The sequence below is a fragment of the Eulemur rufifrons genome, chromosome 28 (assembly GCF_041146395.1).
Source record: "Eulemur rufifrons isolate Redbay chromosome 28, OSU_ERuf_1, whole genome shotgun sequence".
Lineage (NCBI taxonomy): Eukaryota > Metazoa > Chordata > Mammalia > Primates > Lemuridae > Eulemur > Eulemur rufifrons.
In genome coordinates this window covers 31,535,152-31,560,322 of record NC_091010.1, presented here as the reverse complement: position 1 = coordinate 31,560,322, position 25,171 = coordinate 31,535,152, and the positions used below count along the sequence as shown (strand labels likewise).

The 25,171-nt window shown below is 35.3% G+C and overlaps 1 protein-coding gene across 1 annotated transcript in view; it reads left to right on the top strand.

Annotated features, from left to right (window-relative positions):
- UBE2D1 (ubiquitin conjugating enzyme E2 D1) overlaps nt 1–22,815 on the top strand; it is a 30,509-nt gene extending 7,694 nt beyond the window's left edge. The window contains exons 2-7 of the mRNA XM_069460628.1: nt 15,067–15,130; nt 15,224–15,255; nt 17,868–17,945; nt 19,065–19,170; nt 21,930–22,023; nt 22,718–22,815. Coding sequence (XP_069316729.1) covers nt 15,067–15,130; nt 15,224–15,255; nt 17,868–17,945; nt 19,065–19,170; nt 21,930–22,023; nt 22,718–22,763 — 420 coding nt within the window. The 3' untranslated portion in view covers nt 22,764–22,815. The remainder of the gene's footprint in view (nt 1–15,066; nt 15,131–15,223; nt 15,256–17,867; nt 17,946–19,064; nt 19,171–21,929; nt 22,024–22,717) is intronic.
- Nucleotides 22,816–25,171: the final 2,356 nt, after the last annotated feature.

The window sequence follows — 25,171 nt, the reverse complement described above, 5'->3', positions numbered from 1 at the left end:
AATTCCATTTAGCGTCCATCTGTTTCACAGGTGGCTTTTATACTTCAAAGATTGTTTTAACCACATACTTAGTTGTTTTATATGATGGATTTTTAAGATTCAAGTTGATGCATTTATGCAGCACCTTCTGATATAAGGTGTATACTAAATGCAATAAGGAGATACAGTTATATAGAAAAGTGAAGTATCACCATTTAAAAGAAATTTAAAATTAATAAGGGTAAGAAAAATACTGTAACAACCAGATGGACTTAAGAAAGGACCATAAAGAAAATACAACATATTTGAACAGGAAGAGAGTCAAAGGTGGGAGAGGCCAAATTTATTTGAGGGAAATCAAGAAAAATTTCACGGAGAAGATGGAATTGGATAGGTTTGGAAAGATGAACATTTTGAAAGAGGGGAGCCAGGTTTATAACAGAAGCTACAGAAATTAAGTCACTAGAAAGTGCTTGGCTTATTTGGGAAGGAGCAGATAATCCTGCTTTTGGGAATCATTCAGGGAATAGTAGACCATCAAGTTTCATACTGTGAAGGAAGGCCCATGCTGAGAAATGTGTACTTAAAGGAGAAGCTTGGGGAAGCCATTGGAGGTTTTTGAGAAAGGAAGTAGCATTCTTAATCATAGCACTAAGTGTGTGTCCTTGCCCTCATAGAGCTCAAGACAGTTCACTGTTTGTCACTATAACTTTATGACTGTCAAGGAAAAGGAAGCACAGAGTTCTCTGGGAATATACAATGACCCATTGATGGGTTTGGGGAAAAACCTCCTCAAGGAAATTATGTTTAAGACGAGATGGAAAAGTAACAGTAAATTAGATAAAATAAATGACTGAGTGAGAGAGAGTATTGGAGATGGGAAGTGATTACGAATCTTCTATTTAAAAGAAAGCCGTGTTTGAAACCAGAGGCAAGATAGCATTTTGGGGAGTTGAAAGTCCTTACGGCAGGTGCAGAGAGCACTGGGGGAAAGGGGTTGCAGACGTGGCTGGAGAGAAGCAGTTGGACCCTGGAAGTTCTGGGAAGCCATTTTAAGGATATGTAAATCTTACTTTAAGGCAAATGGAAAACACTGAAAAGGTTTGATGTAGTACCTTAAGAAGATGATTTTGGCAGCAGCGTGTAGGTAGAGAAAAGAGTCAATCAAGATGTTGAAGTTGTTCAAGTGAGATCCAAGAAGGGTCTGAGCTAGAGTGGTGACAGAGGGCATTGAAAAGTGAGGTATGTGAGAAAAATTATAGGATGTTTGTATCACCTGACTCTTGAGTTGGTCTGACCAACCTGTGCCTACCCCTACTTGGCCCTTCAAGTCAAGTCCCAAAGACTTGCTGGTCTGGGCAATTTCTTCAGACTCCTGTTATCTGTTCTGGTCCCAGATATTGTAATCCAGTCTGCCTGGCTTATGCCTTTGGCTTCTTATCCTGAAATGTCTCTCCTCTGGCTTTTCTCAGATTCTTCTGAGAAACAACATATAAAATAAAAAATACTTTTTATTTATGTAATGCCTCTGATGGAACTGTTATATATATAGGGAGGATATTTAAACAGGTATGTTTGACACTTGAGGCAAGATAGTATTTTGGGAAGTTGAGTCATTGTGGCTGGTGCAAAGATCACTGGGAAAGTGGTTGCAGAAATGAGACACTGGGTAGATAATGTCTCTAATACTGACCTTGAACTTTCATTCTGAATTTCATCCTTTATAGTTCATATTCAATAAACATTATTCTAACGTGGCAAAGTCAACAGTGTAATTGTTTTCTTCATCTTCTTCCTTTTGTGTGGAATTTGGCTGCATCATTATTACTTTTTAAACAGCCTTTGCCAGAGATACCTGATCCAAAGACACAGCAAAGCAGCCAGGACCAGTTTGCTGAAGTGAATTTGGTTCCTGTAACTTATTTAGTTGGATAGTGTCAGCAGTATGAAGTCTTCCGGGAAGAATCTACATGGTTTAAAATCAAGATGTACTTTTAATTCAAGGCCTTAACAAGGTTCTGTTTTTGGAGGCATTTCTAATGATTGTTTGACATCTCTCTATTGAAATAGCTCTAGTCAACTGGATAAGGAGATCAGGGCCTGAACTGTAAACCCGTGAAATGTTTATTTACAGACACACCAAATATAGCTCAGCTATCCCTTTAGAGACAACATGAAAAATGCAATCCAGTGAGAACAACTGTCTTGTTTTAAGAGTTTTGAGGTAAAGATGGTTGTGTCACATTAATTAATTGCTGGTTGAACCAGGGCTATTCAAATAATGCTTTCATAAGCTTTGGATTCAGTAATTTCAATTTTGGACTGTAAATCAGCTCCTATACACAAGCTGTTTCATGTCCTTTACACACACGCAGTAGAGTATATATTAATATTACGTCTATAATTTTACAGAGGTTTAGATCTTCTGACTGTTGAAGCTGGAAAACAACAAAGCGTTTTCAGCCTGGTCAGCATAATTTTTTAGGGAATATTTACTGCCTGGTGTCATATTAAGTTTTATGGTAAATAAGGCAGCTCTCACTTGTTGGCTTTCATTCTCCACTGTTCAGAGTGGACTGTTAGCCTTCTGGGAGCTCGGAGATTAACGTAGGCCCCTTCTCTTACATTCCTGTCTTTGTTTCCTTTTATTTGTTTACTTTGATTTAGGCTGCCTCATCTACTTTTAGATTTTAAGTCCCCTAGAGGCAGGGATAGTGTCTGGGTTGGTTTTATGGAGAACACTCAGCATATTGTGGGGGTGTTATAAACATGCCATCTGTGCTAATTTAAAATTCAGTTTCAGACCTTTCAGTACTTTTGTGTCTAGTTGGTTATAGAAATCTGAACTAGAATAGAGGTACTTAGCCACGTAAGGCTATGTAAATCCATTAGGTACACATTTTTGTGGGCTTATAAGTGCTTTTATTTCCAGTAATGATATAAGGACACTGTCCTTTAATCTACTGCTTATTAATATCTTTTTATTTTGAAATTTAGATACTCCTAGGTGGTTTTTTGTTGTTGTTGTTTGTTTGTTTGTTTGTTTTTTGAGACAGCGTCTTGCTCTACACAGGCTAGAGTGCAGTGGTGTCATCACAGCTTACTGCAACCTCGAACTCCTGGGCTCAAGCGATCCTACTGCCTCAGCCTCCCGAGTAGCTGGGACTACAGGCGTGCATCACTTTGCCCAGGCAAACCCCTGGCTAGTTTTTTATTTGAATATTAATCAGAATAGAAAATCGTTTCATTGGTACAGACTACTTTTGTCTGGGGCACACTTTCACCAGTTTGATGATGTTTGTTTAGATATAGGGTGGTTTGTTTTAAGCTTACTTTGTCTCAAAGGGAAAAAAGAAAATTGAGTCAACACTGCATTTCAATTTTAGATTAAAAGCCACTGGAAATGAAATTGAAACACACACAAAGCACACAGTGTGCTTACTGTAATATGTTCATTTCATATATGGATTTATAACTGGTCTCATTATTGATAGACATCTTTTACATTATATGAATTCTGTATATCCTTGCCTATCTTTTTGATACTATCATTGTGTTCTTCATTATGACAAAATCCATTTAAAAAGTTATAATGTAAACTTTTTGTTCAAATATAGGATAATAAAGTTTACCGCTTGATCAATTTTTACCAAGTAAATCTATGAAACCGGCACCTAGCTGAAGAAATAGTATTACAAGGACCCTAGGAACCCTTTTTTCTCTCTTCTTCTGCTCTCAAGGTAAATCACTAGTCTGACCTCTGTCACCATAGATTAGGTTAGCTTGTTTTTGAACTTTGCTCTCTCTGGCTTCTTTTGCCCAACATGTTTGTGGGATTCAACTATATTGTTGCATAGAACTGTAGGTCACTCATTCTCATTTGCATGGATATGCTGCAAGTTATTCATTCTCCTGTTGGTGGACATTTGGGTTGTTTCTGGTTTGGAGTTATTACAAATAATGTCACTGTGGTGAGCATATATTCATGTTTCTGTTAGGTATACATCTGGCCGTAGAAATGCTAGGTCATATAGTATTTCTGTGTTTACCTTTAGCGGTTACTGTCAGTTTTCCTCTTCTACCAGTGGTGTATGAGAGTTCCATCTGCTTCACATCTTTGCTAACACATGTACTTTCTTTTTTTTCATTTTAACCATTCTGTTGGGTATGCAGTGGCATAGCATTTTGGTTTTAATTTGCATATCCTTGTTGATTAATGAAGTGGAGCCCCTGCTGATATATATATTGGCCATTTGGATAGCTTCTTTTGTAAAGTACCTCTTTAAGTTGGCTTTAAGAAAAAATTGATCTGTAGCAGTTTTCTTTTTTAACATATTCTGGATGAGTCTTTTGTCAGATATATGTAGTATTGCAAATATTTTTTCCCACTTGGTGGCTTGCCTTTTCACACTTTTAATGTGTCTTTTGATGAACAGATGCTCTTAATTTTAATCAAGTCCAACTTTTCCATTTTTTCTCTTAGGCTTAGTTCTCTTTGTGTCCTGTTTAAGAAATGTCTGCCTCCCCCAAGGTCATGAGACATTTTGTGTTTTCTTTTAAAAACTTTACTATTTTACCTTGCATATTTAAATCTACAGCCTATTTTGACTTGATTATTGTATAGTCATGCATTGCTTAACAACAGGGACATATTCTGAGAAATGCATCATTAGACAATTTCATCATTATGTGAACGTCATAGAGTGTACTTACACAAACCTAGGTGGTATAATCTACCATACTCCTAGGCTATATGGTATAGCCTGTTGTTTTTAGGCTACAAAGCTATACATGTTACTGTACTAAATACTGTAGGCAATTGTAACACAATGGTAAGTATTTGCATGTCTAGATATATCTAAGCATTAAAAAGGTACAGGAAAAATAAGGTATGAAAGATTAAAAAGGGTACACTTATATAGAATACTTAGCACAAAGGGAACTTGTAGGACTGGAAATTGCCCTGGCTGTGTCAGAGAGTGGTGAATGAATGTGACAGCCCAGGACATTACTGTACACTACTGTAGACATTACAAAACACTGTACAATTAGGTTACACTAAATTTATTAAAAATTCTTCAATAAGTTATCCTTAGCTTACTATAACCTTTTTACTTTACTTACTACTTTTTAAACATTTTTTGTTGAAAACTGAGACACACACACATTAGCCTCGGCTACACAGAGTCGGGATCATCAATATCACTGTCTTCCACCTCCACATCTCGTCCTGTTGGAAGGTCTTGAGGGGCAGTAACATGCACAGCTGTTGTCTCCTCTGATAGCCATGCCTTCTTCAGGAATATCTCCTGAAGGACCTGCCTGAGGCTGTTTTACAGATAACATTTATAAGTAGAAAGAACACACATTAAAATGAGGATAAAAAGTATAGTATAGGCCAGGCACAGTGGCTCATGCCTGTAATCGCAGGAGGCCGAGGCAGGAGGATTGTTTGAGTTCAGGAGTTCAAGACAAGCCTGAACAAGAGTGAGACCCCATCTCTACTAAAAATAGAAAAAATTAGCCGGGCATGGTGGTACATACCTGTAGTCCCAGCTACTTGGGAGGCTGAGGCAGGAAGATTGCTTGAGCCTAGGAGTTTGAGGTTGTAGTGAGCTATGATGACACCACTGTACTACAGCCTGGGTGACAGAGCAAAACCCTGTCTCAAAAAAAAAAAAAAAAAAAACCAACTATAGTAAATAACATGTCAGTAACATAGTTGTTTATTATCATTATCAAGTAATATGTACTGTACATAATTGTATGTGCTATACTTTTATATGACTGGAAGTGTAGTAGGTTTGTTTATACAGCATCAATAGAAACACGTGAATAATGAATTGCACTATGATGTTACACAGCTCTGAGGTCACTAGGCAATAGTAATTTCTCAGCTCCATTGTAATTTTATGTGACCACCATTGTATTAATATGTTTGGTCTGTCATTGACTGGAATGTTGTTATGTGGCACCCAACATGTATGGTTTGAGGTAGGGGGTCAAGGTTAATTTCCCTCCCCCCCACATGGATACCTAATTTACCCAGCACCGTCTATTGAAAAAAAAAAACAAACAAAAAAAACTTTTATTTTCCCTCTACTAGGATGTCACTGTTTTTACTTTACTTTTGGAGTTCTAGGTTTGCCATTGTTTTCTTTCCATTTTCAACACATGGTCAAAATAAGTAACGTTTAAATAAGTACTCATGGTCCTAGTCAGATGTAAAACACCATCACTTTTGCTTCCACATCAAAAGTTCTATTTGTTTACCCAAGACAGTGACATCCTAATTGGGTTTAAGGGATACATTGTTCATTTCCTTTATGTGTGACTTTCTGAAACTTTGCAGAGCTCCGGGGAGGCACCACTCACTTTATGTGAATGGTGTCCCTTAGATTTGGTGGTACATGGCCTATATGGCAAAATCCAGCAGCCCTGAATGCTACTTGTAATAACTGGCAAATAAAAAGAAATCATTAACATTTCCTATGCCTCCAATAACCTACCTTTTAACTAATGAAGGTTATTTATATTTAAGTACAGTACTGAAGTGTGCTACAAGTTTAAAGGGGTATATAGGAAGTAAACTCTGAGGTAATCCTTGTGACTTTTAAGAATTTATCAGATCTTATAACCCTTTTTTTTTTTTTCCCCCAGAGACAGGGTCTCATTCTTGCTTAGGCTGGTCTTGAACTCTTGAGCTCAAGTGATCCTCCCACCTTGGCCTCCCAGAGTACTAGGATTACAGGCGTGAGCCACTGTGCCCAGCCAACCTTACTTTTTAATGTTTCATGTATCAGTTTTTAGTTTTGCTTTAGAAGGTAGTTTACCTCAGTTAAGATTATTCAGTTCCTCACTAGATCACTTGTCTGTCCTAGGAGAAACTTTGTTTCCAGGACTTCCTACAGCGTTCCAAACTTTAATCAACACATTCAGAAGGTAACCATTGAGGCTTATAGCTACTCCTACATGTATTTCCTTGGAGGTACAACCACTGCAGCAACTTTTAAGCTTCAAAGAATCTAGAGGAACAGACAGACCCTCTTTCCTGTACCTTTTAAACTACATCTTATGAAAATATTTTTTTCTACAAATGAGTAATTTCTCCTTGAATTTTATGCCCTAGTTTAATCATCAACAGATGTGTCTGACCAGTGACTTGTGAGGATTTTTATTAGCATCATAATCTCATACTATTATGTTAGATCTTTAAAACTTCAGAAGGATATAGTGGGGATGAAAGTATAAAATCAGAATGATGCCTGTCAGAAAGGATGTGTAAGTACTTAATAAACTTCTATAATTAGTCCAGCTGGTTGAGTATAGAACAAGATTTTTTAAAAAAAATCTCTGTCCATGCTGCAGACTGCAGCCCTGTTTGTGGGCAGTTCTGTCACTAAGGATTGCCGGTGGTTAAAAGACGACCAACTTTGAGACTGGGTCAGTTCAGCACAAATGCTAACTCCTCTTGGAAAAGCCATGTCCTGAAAAATAGGTCAGTAGCATCCTAAATAAACAATAAAGATGGAATATTTATGTAATATTTAGAGTTTTGAGGGCTTCTAAACCTATAAAACCAAAGCAAAAATTTCTAACAGTAATTTTATGTGGCTGTGGACACTTTGCTAGCATATATAGTATACATTCTCTAAATTAAAAATAGTTGTGGCAATGGCATAATATCTTAATGATTAACATTCTTTTGATATTCATTTTTAGGTTTCATTATGTTATTTAAAGGATCACTCTAGTGTTTTTAAGTGAACTACAATATTCTCTTTTAACACTTTTTATGCTTTTTATTATATGTAGTCTGCATGTCTATATAAGAGAGTAATTGATTTTGATTCTGTTGCCAAATCTAATCATTTCATTTCTAAAAGATTGAAATTTGAGATATTTATGTTCTGATCGCATTATCCCTTAAATTTTATTATTTGACTCAAATAATACCAAACACCTTACGTGAAAGGCATTGTGCTTAGTATTGTGGAGGAATCCCTGAATAAAATGTGTAAAATTTCTGGTTTAAAAAAACATTCTGGTAGAAGAGCAAAGAAAGAGCAAAAATTAGCATTTATTAAGCATCTACTATACATGCTAGGTATTAAGCTAGGTGCTTTCCCTTTGTATTTTCATTTACTTCTCAATACAATTCTTTTCTTTTCCCCCAAACGCTTACAGTAGAAGCATCGATACAATTCTTTAAAGTAACCAGTGATACCCCATATTACAGATGGTACACTTGAGACTCAGAGAGGTTAAGTAAATTGCCCAGGGTCACACAGCTAGTAAAGATCTGATCCATGTCTGAGTGACTCCAAAACACATGTTTTTCAAAGTGGCCCTTCAGAAAATAGCCACTGTTAAGGAGAATGGGTAAAATTTGGGCATGGGAGATGAGAGGAAGGTTATTTTAGAAGGAAAATTATGAAGGCTGGAAAACTTAACCATATACAGGGGACATTTAGGTAGTCAGGTTAGACCAGCAGTTCTCAAACTTTTTGGCCTCAGGCCCCTTTTAATATTCTTAAAAGTATTTAGGAACCCAAAGAGCTTTTGTTTGTGTGGGTTATATCTGTTGATATTTACAATGTAAGAAATTGAAACAGTTTAAAAATATTTAGTAAATAATTTTTAAATAACAATAAATGCATGTTAACATAAATAACGTTTTTATGAAAAGTAATCATATTTTCCCAAACAAAAAAAGTAGAGTAGTATTGTTTTACACATTTCCAAATCTCATTATAATCAAGCTTATAGATGACAGCCAGATTCTGACATATGCTTATGCATTCGATCTGTTACAATACAAATGTCATTAAACCTCTGGAAAACTCCATTGTATACTCATGAGATATTGAGAGTGAAAAAGGCAAATAACATCTTAGTTTTATTATGAAATTGATTTGGACCTCACAGACCTCCTGAAAGTATTTTAGAAAACCCAAGGGCGTTCTTTGGAGAATAACTGGGCAAGTTTGTGAAGAGGAGCTTAAATGAAAGTGTAGGTTTCATACTAGGTAACGAAAAGACTTTCATTGGTGGAATTTGGTCTTTAATAAGCACTGGAAGCCACTGAAATTTTCTAAGCGGAAGAATGAGATGAGAGCCGTGTTTTTAGAAGGTAATTATGCAAGTAATGCATATTGGGAAGGAGTTATAGTTGAACTATAATTGATGTTGGAGGTAACTGTGGTAAGCAATGCAATGAATATTGAGGTAGAATATATTGTACTTCACATCTGACTACATATGAAGGACACAAGAGAAAATGAAGAGTCAAGATAATACTGAGATTTTGAGCCTGTTGACTGGGTGGTTATTGTCCCATTAACAGATACGGAACAAGAAGCAAGCTTGGAAAAGAAAACAGTGAAGTTTTATAATATATATGAAAGGTTTTACATTTTTTAAATTTTGAAATAATTTTTAGTCTTCCGAGAAGTTGTGAAAATAAGGTGGAAAGTTCACATCCATCCTTTACCTAACTTCCTCTAATATTCACAACTTACATAATCATCGTACAGTTATCAAAATGAGGAAAGCAAGCTTGGTACAATCCTATTAACTAAACTACATACCTAATTTGGATTTCTCCAGTTTTTCCACTAGTATCTTTTTTCTGTTCCATTCCACGTTGAATTTAGTTGTTGGATCTCTTAGTATCTGTCTTCCAATCTGTGCTAGTCTTTCATTGTATTATAAAAAATTTTTAATGAAAAGAGAAGATGTAGAGGGAAAAAAGTGTCATTTCATCTCTTTTAAAATGCATAAGAGGCCAGGAGAGGTGGGTCATGCCTGTAATCCTAGCACTTTGGGAGGCCAAGGCAGGAGGATCCCTAAAGCTCAGGAATTCGAGACCAACCTGAGCAACAAGAGCAAGACTGAGATGGTCTCTTCTAAAAATAGAAAAATTAGCTGGGCTCGGTGATGTGTGCCTGTAGTCCTAGCTACTTGGGAGGCTGAGGCAGGAGGATCACTTGAGCTCAGGAGTTTGAGGTGGTAGCGAGCTATGATGACACCACTATACTCTAGCCCACGTGACAACAGCGAGACTGTCTAAAAAAAATATATATATATATATGCGCATAAACAATAAAAATATTTTTTTCTTTAAAATATTAGAAAAGTATTATAAAAAAATTGAAACAATATAGAAGACATAAAGTAAGGAGTAGTAACTCACTCTTAGAGATGAGTGTTAATGGTTTGGTGTGTATCTTTTCTTCATGTGTTTTTTATGCAAGTATAATTTGTGCATGTGTTATGAGATCATAATAGGTGTACCATCCTGCAGCTTGTATTTTTCATTCAAACTCTGTTATATTCATGTAACATTCTTTAATATCAGCATGTACAGATGTATCTCATTCTTTTTAATGATTGCTCAGTATTTCATAATATGGCTATATCATTTTATGAAGCCATTCTCTTATTGATAGGCCTTTCGGTGATTCTCAGTTTTTCATACTTACGTAAGATGCTGCACTGAACATTCTTATATATGTATCTTTGGCTACCTGGGAAATTACTTCTATGAGGTGACATTACTGGATCAGAGACCATACACATTTTCTACTTTCACAGTTATTATTACCAAATTACCCTCCAAAAGATTGTATCTGAGCTTACACTCCCTCTAGCAGTGAGTGACATTCTTATTTCACAACAAAGCTGTGGATGGAAGTATTCTAATCTGTTGACTATGGTTTGGTATGGGCAATGGTCTTATTGGCATTAAACTATACATTGCTCTATTTTTTCCTACAAATCACTGTTTTGCTTTGTTTTGCTTTTGTAACACACACAGATACAATATTTAATTTTTTTTTTTTTTTTCAAAATGAATGGTTTTAAATGCTTTGTTTTTGAAATCTTTTAATTCAGCATGAGATAAAAGCGTGGCCATGAAGAGATCTAGACAAGAGGTGTGAGGGGCTCATGAAACAGTTAGGCTATGTGTAGGGTGCATCTTAGATTTCAGGTAGTATTGGAACAGGCAGGCATAAATGTTCACGAAATGGGGTCATAAATTGTGTTCTAGAGGGACTTCCATTAGCAGTGAGGAATGTGGAGTTAAGCCTTGGCTCTTGTAAAGATCTGTGGTCTTGAGCAAGTTGTATAATTCAGTGTTAATTCTTACAGAGTGCGTAGGGGAGAGGGGTAAGGGAAGAGACTACTAATCCTGGCATATCCTTTTGGAATAACATAAGAATCACTAAATTATTTTTGATACCTCATATGTGGCTGTAAATAGTAGTTGTAGGTAAATAAGAATGCCAGTTACAGCAGAGAAACCGTAAGTCAAATGAGGCAGTTTCAGAAAAACTAAGAGTAATCTGAATCAAAAGGGAGAATTTAATAGATACTAGCAATCTTTGATTTCTTGTGTCATCTAAAAGTCCGTTGGCTGCTGAATAGACTAAGAGCAAAAACAGTGGGGATTTGATTTGGTTGTAGTTTTTGTTTGTTTATGTGTTTATGTTTATATTTACATTTGCACCTCATTAGTACATCTCGGAATTTTCTAAAATATCTTCATTTTTCTTTTTTCAAATTTAAGATCTGTATTTTTGGGGGTGATTGAGGGTATGTATTGTACCTTTTGTTTTCTGCTGATCATTCTGTCTGCGCATGCGCTTTGTAGCTTCAGTTCCATCTTTCCCAACAGTGTAACGGCATTATTTCCAGACACGTGGATTGACAAAGGGATAAAACATTAGGCATCTAGACCCTCCTAAAAAGTCTAGGATGTGTAAGTCTCCTCACCAAAGTATTACTGGAATTATTTGTAGTAGCTTAAGATTGATGTGAATATTAAAGATGTTTGATGTACTATCAGCTGCCTCCTTCTTATATGGGTGGACTTTAAGTATACAACTTAAGAACCTGGACTTTGTATAGTTTGTTTGTTAGATTTTTCTCTCTTTCTCTCCCTAGCTCTAACTTCTTCTAATAGAGGAGGTAGAATCAGGATGTAAAAACATAAGAATAAAATAACTTTTATTTTATACAATATTTCTAAAGGGATTTGAAGAACAGTCTGACATTTGAAATTTGAATATGGTTCAAGGCTGTTTGAACTAAAATATGGTTTTGGTTTTTCTTATTAATAAAATTGATATGTACATTTTTGTCTATCTGTATGATTTATTCATACATACGTTGTCTCTATGTAAAATACATACATGCAAATCATTAACAGTTTTTTAAAACCACAGAAACTATTTTCTGATTAACTAGTTTTCTAGTTAAAATGAGGGCAAAGAATTCTCATTTACACTAATGTTTAGAAAACTCAACATGATGAATGCTTTCAGAAGCAATCTCCTAAAAGCCCAAATTAGAAAACCGGTATAAGGTACAGCCATTCTAAAATGGGGCAATGAATTGGGAACTGCTCCTCCCTCAATCTTTTAATCTGTTTAAATAATTATATTCTGGTACTGAAGAATCAAATGGTTGTTATCAATCCCATAATATCGTAACATTTACTGGAATGCTTACTATGTGCCAGAGATTGTGCTGTATCATTTCACTTGATTGTCATAGCAACTATGGATGAAGGTAGTAATGCCACTTTACATAAAAGAAAACTGGGGTTTGGAGAGGAAAAAATGATTTTCGCAAGATCATGTGGCAAGTGAGTGGTGGCATCCAGACTTGAACTTTAAAGCCTTGCTTTTAACCAGGATAGCTAAGTCAAAGATTGAAATCCTTCTTATTGCTTAAATGCACACAGAGCAAAGGAACAGCTGTGTTAGTTAATTCTTGTTAGAAAGAGAAGCCTCACACCAGCTATTAAAGAAAGAGCGACAAAACAAAAATGAAAGTACCAAGGTGTACTGGAAAAGAACATTGGACTTGGAGGAAGCAGACCTGAGTTTGCACTTGGCTCAGTTACTTAGCTCATATCACTTCCTTGGGAAAGGCTTCCCCTAGCACATCCTCTTTCTTGTTTGTCTCTATTAGAGCACTGAACTCATCGCTATAATTACCATATTGCAGTGATTCTTAGGTGCACATCTTTCACATTTTAACATTTGTAAAATCTAGGTGCATCTTATAATTGATGGTGTCTTAGAATTAATTGGCAGCATTTTTCCTTAATTATTGGTACTTAAAATAAGGATGTGACTTATAGTCAATGACATCTTAGATTTGATTAAGTGCCATATTTACTTATATGTGTTCCCACAAAAATGTTTACATCACTCCGGTGGTTTTAAATACCAAGTATGTACAACAATTTTCTAATTTCTAGCCTCACCCTCTTTTAAGCTCCAGCCCTGTATGTGGAACTGAAGTTTTTCTTGGTACCGCAGGGATCACAGATCCAACATGTCAACTCTCCAGATCATCTTGCCTTCTAGGGTCCCCCATCTCAGTAAATGCCTTCTACATTTGTGAAACTAAAAATCGAGAAGTTGGCCTCCCTGGGTTTGCATCCCAGTTCCGCCCTATAGTAGTTCCACGAGCATACCGTGAAGTGTGTCACCTTTACCTATAAAGTGGGGAACGTGATGACATCTCCCTCTGAGGGTTGTTAGGGTGACTAAGACATTGAGTAAATGTTAGCTGCTGCCTACTCTTCGTCATATGTATCTGTGACCTCTCCCTACTCCGTACTTGTGATTCATCATCAAATCCTGTGATAGGCCCTTCAACATGTCTCAAATACCTGCTTTTATCTTGCCACCACGTCTCCAGTCTAAGCCACCATTTCTCTCGCCTGTAGTGACTAGTCTTGTTGCTTCTCCTCTAATCCAGTTTCTAATCCAGTCCTAACCATCCTTTAAATCAGAGTCTGCCACTTCTTAAAACCCCTCCCAGTGCGCTTGGTATAAAACCCCCAATGCTTAATACGGTGTGTTTCGTTCTGTTTTCTGCCTGTCTTCTGCCTACCTTTCCAGCTTCATCCTCTGCCACTCTGCCTCCCAATGTTACTCATTTCCCCCAAAACGAACTCCCACTCGTCCTTTAGCTTTCAGCATCAATGTCACTTCCTCAGAGACATTCCCTGATCTTCCAAACTACATTAGGTTCTTCCATTATAGTCCTTCATATTGAACTTATACCTTTCTTTTTTTTTTTTTGGAGACAGAGTCTCACTCTGTTGCCCAGGCTAGAGTGCCATGGCGTCAGCCTAGCTCACAGCAACCTCAAACTCCTGGGCTCAAGCGATCCTCCTGCCTCAGCCTCCCAAATAGCTGGGACTACAAGCATGTGCCACCATGCCCGGCTAATTTTTTATATATATTTTTTTAGTTGTCCATATAATTTGTTTCTATTTTTAGTAGAGTCGGGGATCTCGCTCTTGCTCAGGCTGGTCTTGAACTCCTGAGCTCAAACGATCCACCCGCCTCAGCCTCCCAGAGTGCTAGGATTCCAGGCATGAGCCACAGTGCCCGGCCTGAACTTATACCTTTCTTGTTTGGGGATGATCAGTTCCTCCCCAACTGAGGCTGAGGAAGTTCAGTAACTTCCCCAAGGCCACAGAGCTAGTTGTGTTAGGACTGGAATCCCAACTCAGGCCTGGCCAACTCTAAAGCTGTGTCCTTTCTATGACCTTTCTCTCTGTTGCCTTGAGGGCAGGAAAGACCATGTGAATCCATGTTCTAGGTTTCAAAACATGGCCTGCCTGCTCTTCTTTCTTCCTATGTAACTTTCAATTTGTTGTTAAATATGCATCTTTCTGAACCTTCACTCTCCCTCATTTTAGGTCGTAACCCGTTGGAAGTAGGACCTGTTTTTTCATATATTATGTACCTAGCACTTACATAAATACCTTGTATACAGTAGATACGCATTAAATTTTTTTGTCTTAGGGATGTTAAAATGATGTTTTAACCCATTTAATCTTTTCAAGGTTTGGAGCTGTCTCATGGAGGAATTTAGTACTGTATTTCATACCTTTCTACCAATTAATGACAGTACATTTTATGTTTTCATATTTTGAATAGAATTGCCAAAAATGGTTTTAAAGGTAAAGTTAATAATTTGTGTCTTGATGGATTATTGTGCTTGTTTCGTTGGGAACAGAAAGCATTAACCTTAGGTCTTTTTGCTTTCCTTCAGGAGTTAAGTGATCTACAACGTGATCCACCTGCTCACTGTTCAGCTGGACCTGTGGGAGATGACTGTAAGCTTTGCTCTATTGCCAGGATTTTGCTACCATTAAAAATATAGGTTTAAACATTTGTTAATGACTCCAAAACTCCTTTGTTTGTTTCAGTGTTCCACTGGCAAGCAACTATTATGGGGCCTGTAAGTATGATTCATATATATGAAATTAATCCCCCCAGCCATACATCATTCTTGCCATTTCACCTTTGACCAGATGTTTGTGACTAAGGTTGAATTTTCTTATACTCTGAATCACCCAGGAAGTAAAATATGATTGAGGATTTATGATGATTTTCTGGAGCATTGGTGGCAAATACTTTGCATGATCACTATGAGGTTTTGGTTTTTTTTTTTTTTTTGCCAAATCCTTGATTGTTACACATAGTAATGGATCACCCACAATTTGCAACCAAGTTGTGTGTTCGCTTTATCTTTTTTTTAGACACAAAGAGTCAATTGTTTATAACTATGCATAATCGTTCTCACATCCACTGTTTTAGTAGGTTAAAAATAAGTCTAATTAACTCAATAATGGAATTCCTGCAAGTAACAAGCATCAGTTTGCAATGTGTTTCATCACTGTTCTTGTTTGTGAAAGAGAATTGATAAAATATTTCAATGGGTTTATCTTTTTCACCTTATGAGTTTGACGCTTTTAATTTTGTCTCATTGTTCTGAACTAAAAATTATGTACTGTTTTATACCCTCCTCCTCTTAATACTTATTTCCTTCGTTAAAATTATTTCTTTCAACACCTGAGAGGCAATTATGACTTGGAACAGGCTTTTCTTTGTATGAGCAAAAATCTGATTGCATAAGAATGGGCACTGACAGCTCAAATCTCCTTTCTGGCTGAGAGTACCTTAGTAACATGTTTCTGTGAACATCATTCTCTCCTCCTTCCCTTAAAGGAGCTTTATCTAGTAAGTTTAGAGTTTTTAATCATATTGGCTTGTGTTTAATTTCAAAAAAAACCAAAGACTATTGAATTTCAAAGCAGGACTCCTGGGCAGTTATCTTAAATTACTAAATTGTTTTATTAAGCTGATTTTTTAAAGGTAAAATGCAAGATAATTATTTTAATAAGTTTCAACAACTTTCAATAAGAATCTAGTTATTTGTTTGTTTTCATTTCATACTAAGAATCTTCAAAATACTATCCTTTAAAGGTCCAGCCTCACCATTTTTTGTTTGTTTGTTTTTATTTTTGAGACAAGGTGTCACTTTGTTGCCTGGGCTAGAGTGTAGTGGCATCAGCATAGCACACTGCAACCTCAGACTCCTGGGCTCAATTGATCTGCCTGCCTCAGCCTCCCAAGTAGCTGGGACTACAGGCACATGCCACCACGCCTGTATGATTTTTCTGTTTTTTATAAGATGGGATCTTGGCATGTTGCTCAGGCTGGTCTCAAACTCCTGGCCTCAAGTGATTCTCTGGCCTTAGCCTCCCAAAGTGTTAAGATTTAGTTTTGAGCCAACTCGCCCAGCCCCAACCCTTACCATTTGAATTATAACCCCTCACAAATGTTTTAGGTGAATCACATGTAGCAAATGGTTACAATTATGTTATTCATACCTCCCTTATTTTAGTAATGTAAACGTGACTACAATTTATATTAGTCATGTAATGTAATGTACATTACATTACAGTACTCTGTACTATCATTTGCATATCTAAGCAGATGATATCTGTCATTGTAATTTGCTTATATTTTCTACATTCTTTATAACTTTTGATGAACTAGAATTAAACAACATATATAATAATTATACAGTACAGTCCTCTAATAAATATGCAGGAACTTAAAGAGGAAATAATAGCAGTCATGCTGTTATTACCCAAATGCTAATATAACCTGATGTATTTAATTAAATATAAAAGAATGAAAATAGAATTTTAGTTATATTTTGCTACTTTTTCCCCTTTAAAAAATTTTTTTTGGCTTGTAATAAGAACTTATAAAAAAGAAAGTAAATACTGGCCCCAACCCTGTTTAAAAAAATACTGATTACGCCCGGGTGTGGTGGCTCATGCCTGTAATCCTAGCACTATGGGAGGCCGAGGCGGTGTGGATCGTTTGAGCTCAGGAGTTCTGAGACCAGCCTGAGCAAGAGGGAGACCTCCAACTCTACTAAAAAAAAAAAAAAAAAAAAAATAGAAAGAAATTAGCTGGACAACTAAAAAAATATATATATGTATATAAAAAATTAGCCGGGCATGGTGGCGCATGCCTGTAGTCCCAGCTACTTGGGAGGCTGAGGCGGTAGGATCACTTAAGCCCAGGAGTTTGAGGTTGCTGTGAGCTAGGCTGACGCCCTGGCACTCTAGCCTGGGCAACAGAGTGAGACTGTGTCTCAAAAAAAAATTACTGATTACTGCTGTGGAAAATTATGTTTTCTCACAGCAGTCTTGTGTGTATACTGATCTTTAAAAATTTGTACTCATAAACAGATTTGTTTGGGCAAGTCACACCACTGTGTGTGTCCTATTTTTGTTTTCTTTTAAACTTTTTGACGTCGGCATAATTGTTGGAAAATCATCTGTCATACCTGCAAAGGGAAACCTGTTCTCAAGGTAAATGATTTGAACTATGTCAAAATGATTGCCTTTTTTTCCCCAAACTGATAATATTTAACAAAATCATGTTAAATATGATGGCATTTTTTCCAACTAATAACAATTGGGGAAATCATCTTAAGTTATTAAATAAATACTGTAATCAAACACTGATGCAAATATTTTGTAATTTCAGCCTGATAGCGCATATCAAGGTGGAGTCTTCTTTCTCACTGTACATTTTCCGACAGATTATCCTTTTAAACCACCAAAGGTATTTTTATTTTTATGATTGATGTGACTCCCATGTCAGGGATTTTACTCTTTATCTAGAGGTAGTGTCATGATGTTAAAGAGTGTGGGTAGTTCAGTACTTTTAAACTTTGTAAAGCCACTGAATCCAAAATATGCTTTTTTGCTCAAATATTATATTAGGTCTGTAAAATAAACAGTAGTATCTGTTGTGCTATAAATTAGATTCCTTGGCTTTCCTTCCCTCCTTATTAGATATGTGTAGTATGGGAAGTTTTTATGCTTAAGAGTCAGACTTTTCTATTCATGGGATTATCTTTCCAAAGTTGACCCTTATTTCTCAATTTTTAAAGTATTCAATAGACATTTATTGAGCTCCTACCATGCTCTTTTACATTGGGGAAAAGAAAAGTAAATATGACACAGTCCCTGTAGTGTGGTAGGGAAGGTAAAAACCTGTTCTTATTAAATTTAGTTTAGATTAGCTCCAAAGGGAAACAAATGATGGGGATATCAAGAAGGAAAAAAAAAAAAAAAAAACTAACAGATTCTGTCACTCAGAAAATAATTATTTTAGATTTTTAAAAACACCTGATTTACTGGCCTGATACACCTGAGGTTAAAAAAAAAAAAACCCACCTGATTAACATTGTATGAAATGATATGACAACAACTCTTGTGGAAGATTAGGATTCTTGGTGGATTTCTTAGGACAGGTAGCAAGCTGCGACCCCTCAGCTTTGCCCTGGAACAGGATCAGCACCCTGATTTTAGACCCAAGTGTCACTTCTAGGTGTCACTGATAATCAAAATTAAGAAAAGGATTATTACTTCTAGGTCTGATGAAAGCCATGGTTGATTACTTTGGGTGCTCCTCATCCAGTCAGACTTATTTATATTACACTCTCCAAAATACTTCTCAATTCCTTCGAGAGGGAAAGAGGGAAACTGATTGGCTTTCACACTCCCATGAGCTAGAGCTACATGTAAAGCACAAAGTAGATGATCATTTGATTAGTGTTGAAAACCATTTCTCCTCTAAGCTTATGTAAAGTTGAGGATATTTTACCCTAGAGCAAATTGGTTGTTTTGTTCATAGTTTTTGGATTGTCATGGTTTTGTTGTTTTGTTTTGTGTTTAGATTGCTTTCACGACAAAAATTTACCATCCAAACATAAACAGTAATGGAAGTATTTGTCTTGATATCCTGAGGTCACAGTGGTCACCAGCTCTGACTGTATCAAAAGGTAATTTCATTTATCAGATTGAAAACAGTTGATAACAGTGAGACTGGAGAAATATAGAAGAAGTAGAAGTATCCAGACACTAAAGTTTTTTTTAAAAAACCAATCAACTGTGCTTTTTCCTGTTTTGATTTTACTTTGCTCTTGTAGCTCTTATATTACTCTGGCTTTTAGCAGTTAGCTTGGGGGTGGGGGGGTGGTGGATGGAGCAATCCACCCCACCCTAAATAATGAAATGAGAAGAAATTTAAAATACGAGAGCCAGAAATTTGGGGATAAAGCCTATCGATATGTTACCCTTTTGGGCTTGGGCATTGTCTTTAGGAAAAGAGAGAAAGGTAGAAAGAAAAAGATTTTTAGGACCAGTTATCCCATTCATTAAATAGAACTACTGACATAAAGCTTTACAGCTATTTATCTTCATCCAAGAAAAAAATATCAGATTTGGCTGTTAAAATAAATGATTTAAAATGAAAGACGTATTTCACACTTTAATGTAGGACATAAAGTATGTGAGTCTAAACTTAGAATAATCGATAGCATCATTATAGTGACTGGCACATAATCAGTGCTGATTCTCAGCTTTCACAGATTTACGGCATTGTTCTCTGCTAAATTATCAGATGCGTGTATAGGCTGTCTGAAGCCATTTTTGTTTCATTAGCCAATACTGTTTCCTGTGCTAGCACTCTTTACATTGTCTTGATTCTCTAATAGAAGATAACCTGAGAGTTGGAAAATACTGTTTGGAAACACTTTAAGCTGCTCTTAAAGTAACTACCAAGTTTTTCCTTTTTATAGAATTTTAGAAAATTATTTCTCTTGAAGAATTCATAGGAAGAACGTGTACTCATTTCTCTCTTTCTTTCTTTCTTTTTTTTTAATAAATGCTACCTGAATGTGTAACTTGTTTTAAAAGTGGTAAGGTTTATAGGAAGTAGGGCCCACAGCCATAACTGTTTCAAGTATTAAATAAATAATAGCCCTTCAGGTCAATTATTTATGAATGGTGGTTTTTCTGACCCAAAATCTTCATCTAAAATGCTCATATAGATTCTAGTAGTATCCTTTTTAAAATCTTTCACGTAGTGTAACTGTCATGCACTGGATGTAGGAAAGATTCTGTGTCAAAGGGTTATTCAAATTAATATACACTTTCCTGGAATGGTGTCATGAAATGAACGTCATTTGGCAAAAGCAGCTAAGTCCCTATATGTAGAAATGGCAGACTGCCACATGCTGAGTACTTATCTTCTGACATTGGTAGCTTTTTATAAAGAATACTTAGTAGTATTGGCTTCTGGCAACTGTCCTTTGAGAATTCAAACAGCCTCAGTTTCCTTAAATGTAAAGTGGGGATTATGATAGTATTACTACATAGGGTCACCATGCACCTGGCTCACAGTAGGCACTCAGATGAATGTTAGCTATTACCTTTTTCCTTATCTTAAGGGATGGACATGGTTTGTGTGCACCAGTGAAATTAGGGCAAATAACTCTTGTCAGCAGGAGAAGGCAGAGGAGGAACTTCCCTCTTTCTGATGTTACGAATAGATCATATCTCACTCGTTTGTATATTTTTAACCTTTCTCTATATATTTTTAATTCCAATTTTAGTTTTTTGAGATGGGGAGGGTCTCACTGTGTTGCTCAGGCAGGTCTCGAACCCCTGGGCTCAAGTGATCCTCCCGCCTCAGCCCCCTAAGTAGCTGGAACTACAGGCGCATTCCACCTTGCCTGGTACTTTTCTATATTTTAAATGTCTTGTTCTGCTTTTCACCGTGAGGTCAGTGTAGAAGCATTTTGGAGACATAGGTGAGCCCAGAAAATCTGCCCTATCAGTTTAATATACAAGGCCTGAAGTTTCAATGAGCAGATGGAAGATAAGGAAGATGAATAAAATATTAGTTTTTTCCTTAGTCGGTAACACTCCTCCCCTTTGCCTATGGTTAGGAGTCAATTCTGCTCTATAAATCCACCTTTGAACTTAAAAGATTCAGAAAATATAAAGGAACATGATGGAGGGTGGGAAGCAGCTGGAAATGAGAGGTTGTTCCGGAGGTTCCATGCACCCCCTCAGAAATGGTGTCATGCAATTGAAGCAGATAAAGGAGGAACCGGAGTCCTTGTTCCCTCTTATTTCAGATACTTAGATTTTTTTTTTTAAGTGTAGTTATTTGTGTTAGTATCTTTACATAGTGTAGCAATAACTACTTTTTAAAATTTCATTTATATTTTAAAATATATAAATTATATAAAGATAGCTATTCACATTATTTTTAAATGCATGCCATATGAATAAGGTACATGGAATAAAATGTTCTTGAAAAAATTGTACAGATTTTCTTTGTAGACAGTCTGTAGCACTAAGCCAAAGTAAAAAAGCGCATGAGCACACTTACCCAGAATGGTTTGGACTGTGAACTGTGATTTGATTGCTTCGAAGAGAACTCTTAAGTTTAAAAGTTATTCATAGCTACTTTAGAGGTTCACATTTTTTAAATAAATAGAAATTCAAATAGAATTTAAAACTTCAAAAGGTAAAATAAATTTTGTATTATATACATTTTATGGTAATTTTATAATTTAAAAAATTTTAAAGATCAATTTGCTAGCAGCCAAATTTAGTATAAAATGTAGTTTGTATAAATGTAATTTTATTTTTTCTTTTTTATCTATGTTCAGTAAAGTTATTTTCACATATGTAATTTGTATAAAGTAGAAAGATTATTATCTAATATGATGTTCTCTTTTAAATCTAGTTTTATTGTCCATATGTTCTCTACTTTGTGATCCTAATCCAGATGACCCCTTAGTACCAGATATTGCACAAATCTATAAATCAGACAAAGAAAAGTAAGTGTTTACTTATATTAGCTTCTGTTTGGATGCTTTTCCATATAGTCTGCTAAATAATGAATATTTTCAATATATTTTAGTTACATTTATGCGTGTTATGCTTGTATTAAGTTTATCTTTTTCCAGGGAAGTAAACCTTTCTTTTAAAACTCTATTTAAAATCTTTTTACAAAAAATCTTGTTCTTTCTCATTACTGTTTTATGGTATATGTTCTGTGTTTGCACAATAATTATATATAATTTGAGGTGGTAAATTAAAAATGAAAGAATTTAATCATTGGAAAGTACTAAATATTATATTCCGCATCTTCTCCCAGAAAGAGAAGTTAACTCTAGGCCCACCCAACGGACCTAATTTTCAAGCTGTTCCACCTTTCTAGTACTGTAGGTTTATTTGCAATTTGCAAGTAATGCTCATTCAGGGTTGTCTTTTATAAATTTCTATTAGAAGTTGGTTTCTATGTTTTGTTTTTGTATATTTACGTACATTTCCATATAGGTTGCAAAAAAAATCCATAAGTTAAAAAATCATTTATTTTTCCTGTTTTATTTATGCATGAGCTTATATCACATATATGTACGATTATTGCAATTAAGCATGAGAAGGTAAGATATGCATTTTTATATAGAAAGAGGCTTTTAAAAGATTAAATTTGTATGTTTTTACTATATCTCTTTTGTTTGCCTACAGATACAACAGACATGCAAGAGAATGGACTCAGAAATATGCAATGTAAAGTCAAAAAATTTTTCATATATACCAGAGTACTGTAAAATCTAGGTTTTTTTCAACATTAGCAGTAAATTGAGCACTGTTTACTGTTTCATTGTATCATGAAACCCTTTGATTTTTGCCCATTTTAAATGTGTTTCTGAAGCAAGACAAAACAAACTTCCAAAAATACCCTTAAGACTGTGATGAGAGCATTTATCATTTTGTATGCATTGAGAAAGACATTTATTATGGTTTTTAAGATACTTGGACATCTGCATCTTCAGCTTACAAGATCTACAGTGCAGCTGAAAAGCAACCAAATTATTTTTTGCTGAAACTAGATGTTTTTACATGGAAAATACTGTATGTGTTGTCTAAGATGTCGTCAGTTTTATAAATCTGTATTCAGATTTCATTCTTTGTTAGCTCACTTTATAATTTGTATTTTTTTACTGTATAGACTAAATATATTCTATTTACATGTACGTCAACTCATTACTTTTTTCCTGTGAACAGTATTGAAGAAAGCCCAACAGCTGATAATTAAATGAATTGACTGTGTCTCCCTTGTCTTAGGATATTCTATAGATTGATTGCAGATTTCTTAAACCTGAAATGATCTTTACACTGTAATTCTCAGTATACTGATTATGGAGAAACACTTGTTTTGATTTTGTTATACTTGACTTAACTTTATTGCAATGTGAATTAATTGCACTGCTAAGTAGGAAGATGTGTAACATTTATTTGTTGCTATTCACATTTGAATTTTTTCCTCTATAGGCAATATTATATTGACACCTTTTACAGACCTTACTGTAGCTTTTTCCATATAAATAAAATGCTTTTTCTACTATTTGTCTTGATTACTTAAAAAAATAAAAATTATAAATAATAATCAAAGCTCTATATAAAATTTTGCATGAAAATTATTTCCAAATTGTGAACATGAGGTCCATTATGTTTGGCATTAGTCACCATTAATTATATAAACTTTATTGTTTTAGGTTAATATCTCTTTACTAAATGGTCAATCTATAAGATGATATACCTTGGTCCTTTGTTGTAGAGGAGCATTTAGAATAAGTTGGGGTTTGTCCTGGGTCACATCTAAAATGGAATTTGTTAAAAGTACTGAAATGAGTATAAGGTGGTGTTACCCACCCTGAAAAGAAAGTCTTTACTTATATATTTATTTTGATACGGGATCTTGATATGTTTCCCAGGTTGGTCTTGAACTCCTGGGCTCAAACCATCCTTCCCCTCAGCCTCCCAAGTAGCTGAGATTACAGGCTTATGCACCATGCCTGGCTAGAAAATTCTTTATAGACCTGCAGAATCGCTAGATTAATTCATTAAAATGCCCTGTAAATGTAATTGACATTATATTTCTTAACATTTTAAAATCTAGAATTTTTAAAATAGAATTTAATGCTATTGCAATTTGAAAACATCCATTTTTTTACTATAGAAGTGACAAAGAAAATTCTAAATGATGCTTCCCTCCGTTTTTATATATTGGCAGCTAAAAGTGATTTAAATAAGCAGGTTATCTTCATAGATTTTAAAGAAAACTAGAAAGTTCTAATGTTTTAACCTGGGAAAATATACATCTCTTCAGTGTTTAGCATGCTTATCAAACTTGAGTGGGTTGTCATTTTTAAGAACAGTTGTAGCTCTTCTGATTATTGCTGTAGCTGTATAAGTGTGCAAGAATCTGTGATGGGTGTAGTCATTAGCAAAGCATTTAAATCACTTGAGTATTTATCATGGTTCATTATTATTAAAGCACAAAATAACCTGTTAGAAAATATGTGTTTTTATAAATGAATGTACAATAATTAAATGAATTGTGAAATGGATGTTTAAGAAAATATAGGCTTAAAAAAGTAACTATATTGTGATGTCTTAAAACAGCCATATCATGAAAAACACTACTTTACTAGCTATATTATTATAAGCTACATTTGCCCTGCATTTGAACACTCAACATCGTTAGATTTAAGTATTTAGTATACTTTGATAGTAAAGGGTTTTGTTTCTTGAGTATCTTTCACTTTTTTAAAAAAACTTTCATTTGTGTGGCATTTATTTTTGGAAGTGTCTTTTTTTCTTTATTAAAGTTTTTGAAACTTGCCTAACTCTCGTTTGCCTTTGCTTACATCTGAATTGTACTAGACTTCTGAGGAGTAAGCACAAGTTCTCATAATTAACTACAAATCTTGAGCTTGATGGTGGCATAATTAATGATCAGTCAGATTGCCATTTTGGGCATATCATTTTTGCTTAATTCTAACAAAGAGAACATCAGTTACTTTTTAAAACTAAATTCAAAGTTTGGGCCTTTTCATACATAAAGTATTAATTTAAGGACTTTCTTGGAGTGAGGGAAATGGGAGTCTTTTGGGGATTTAGGATCCCACCTCTTGA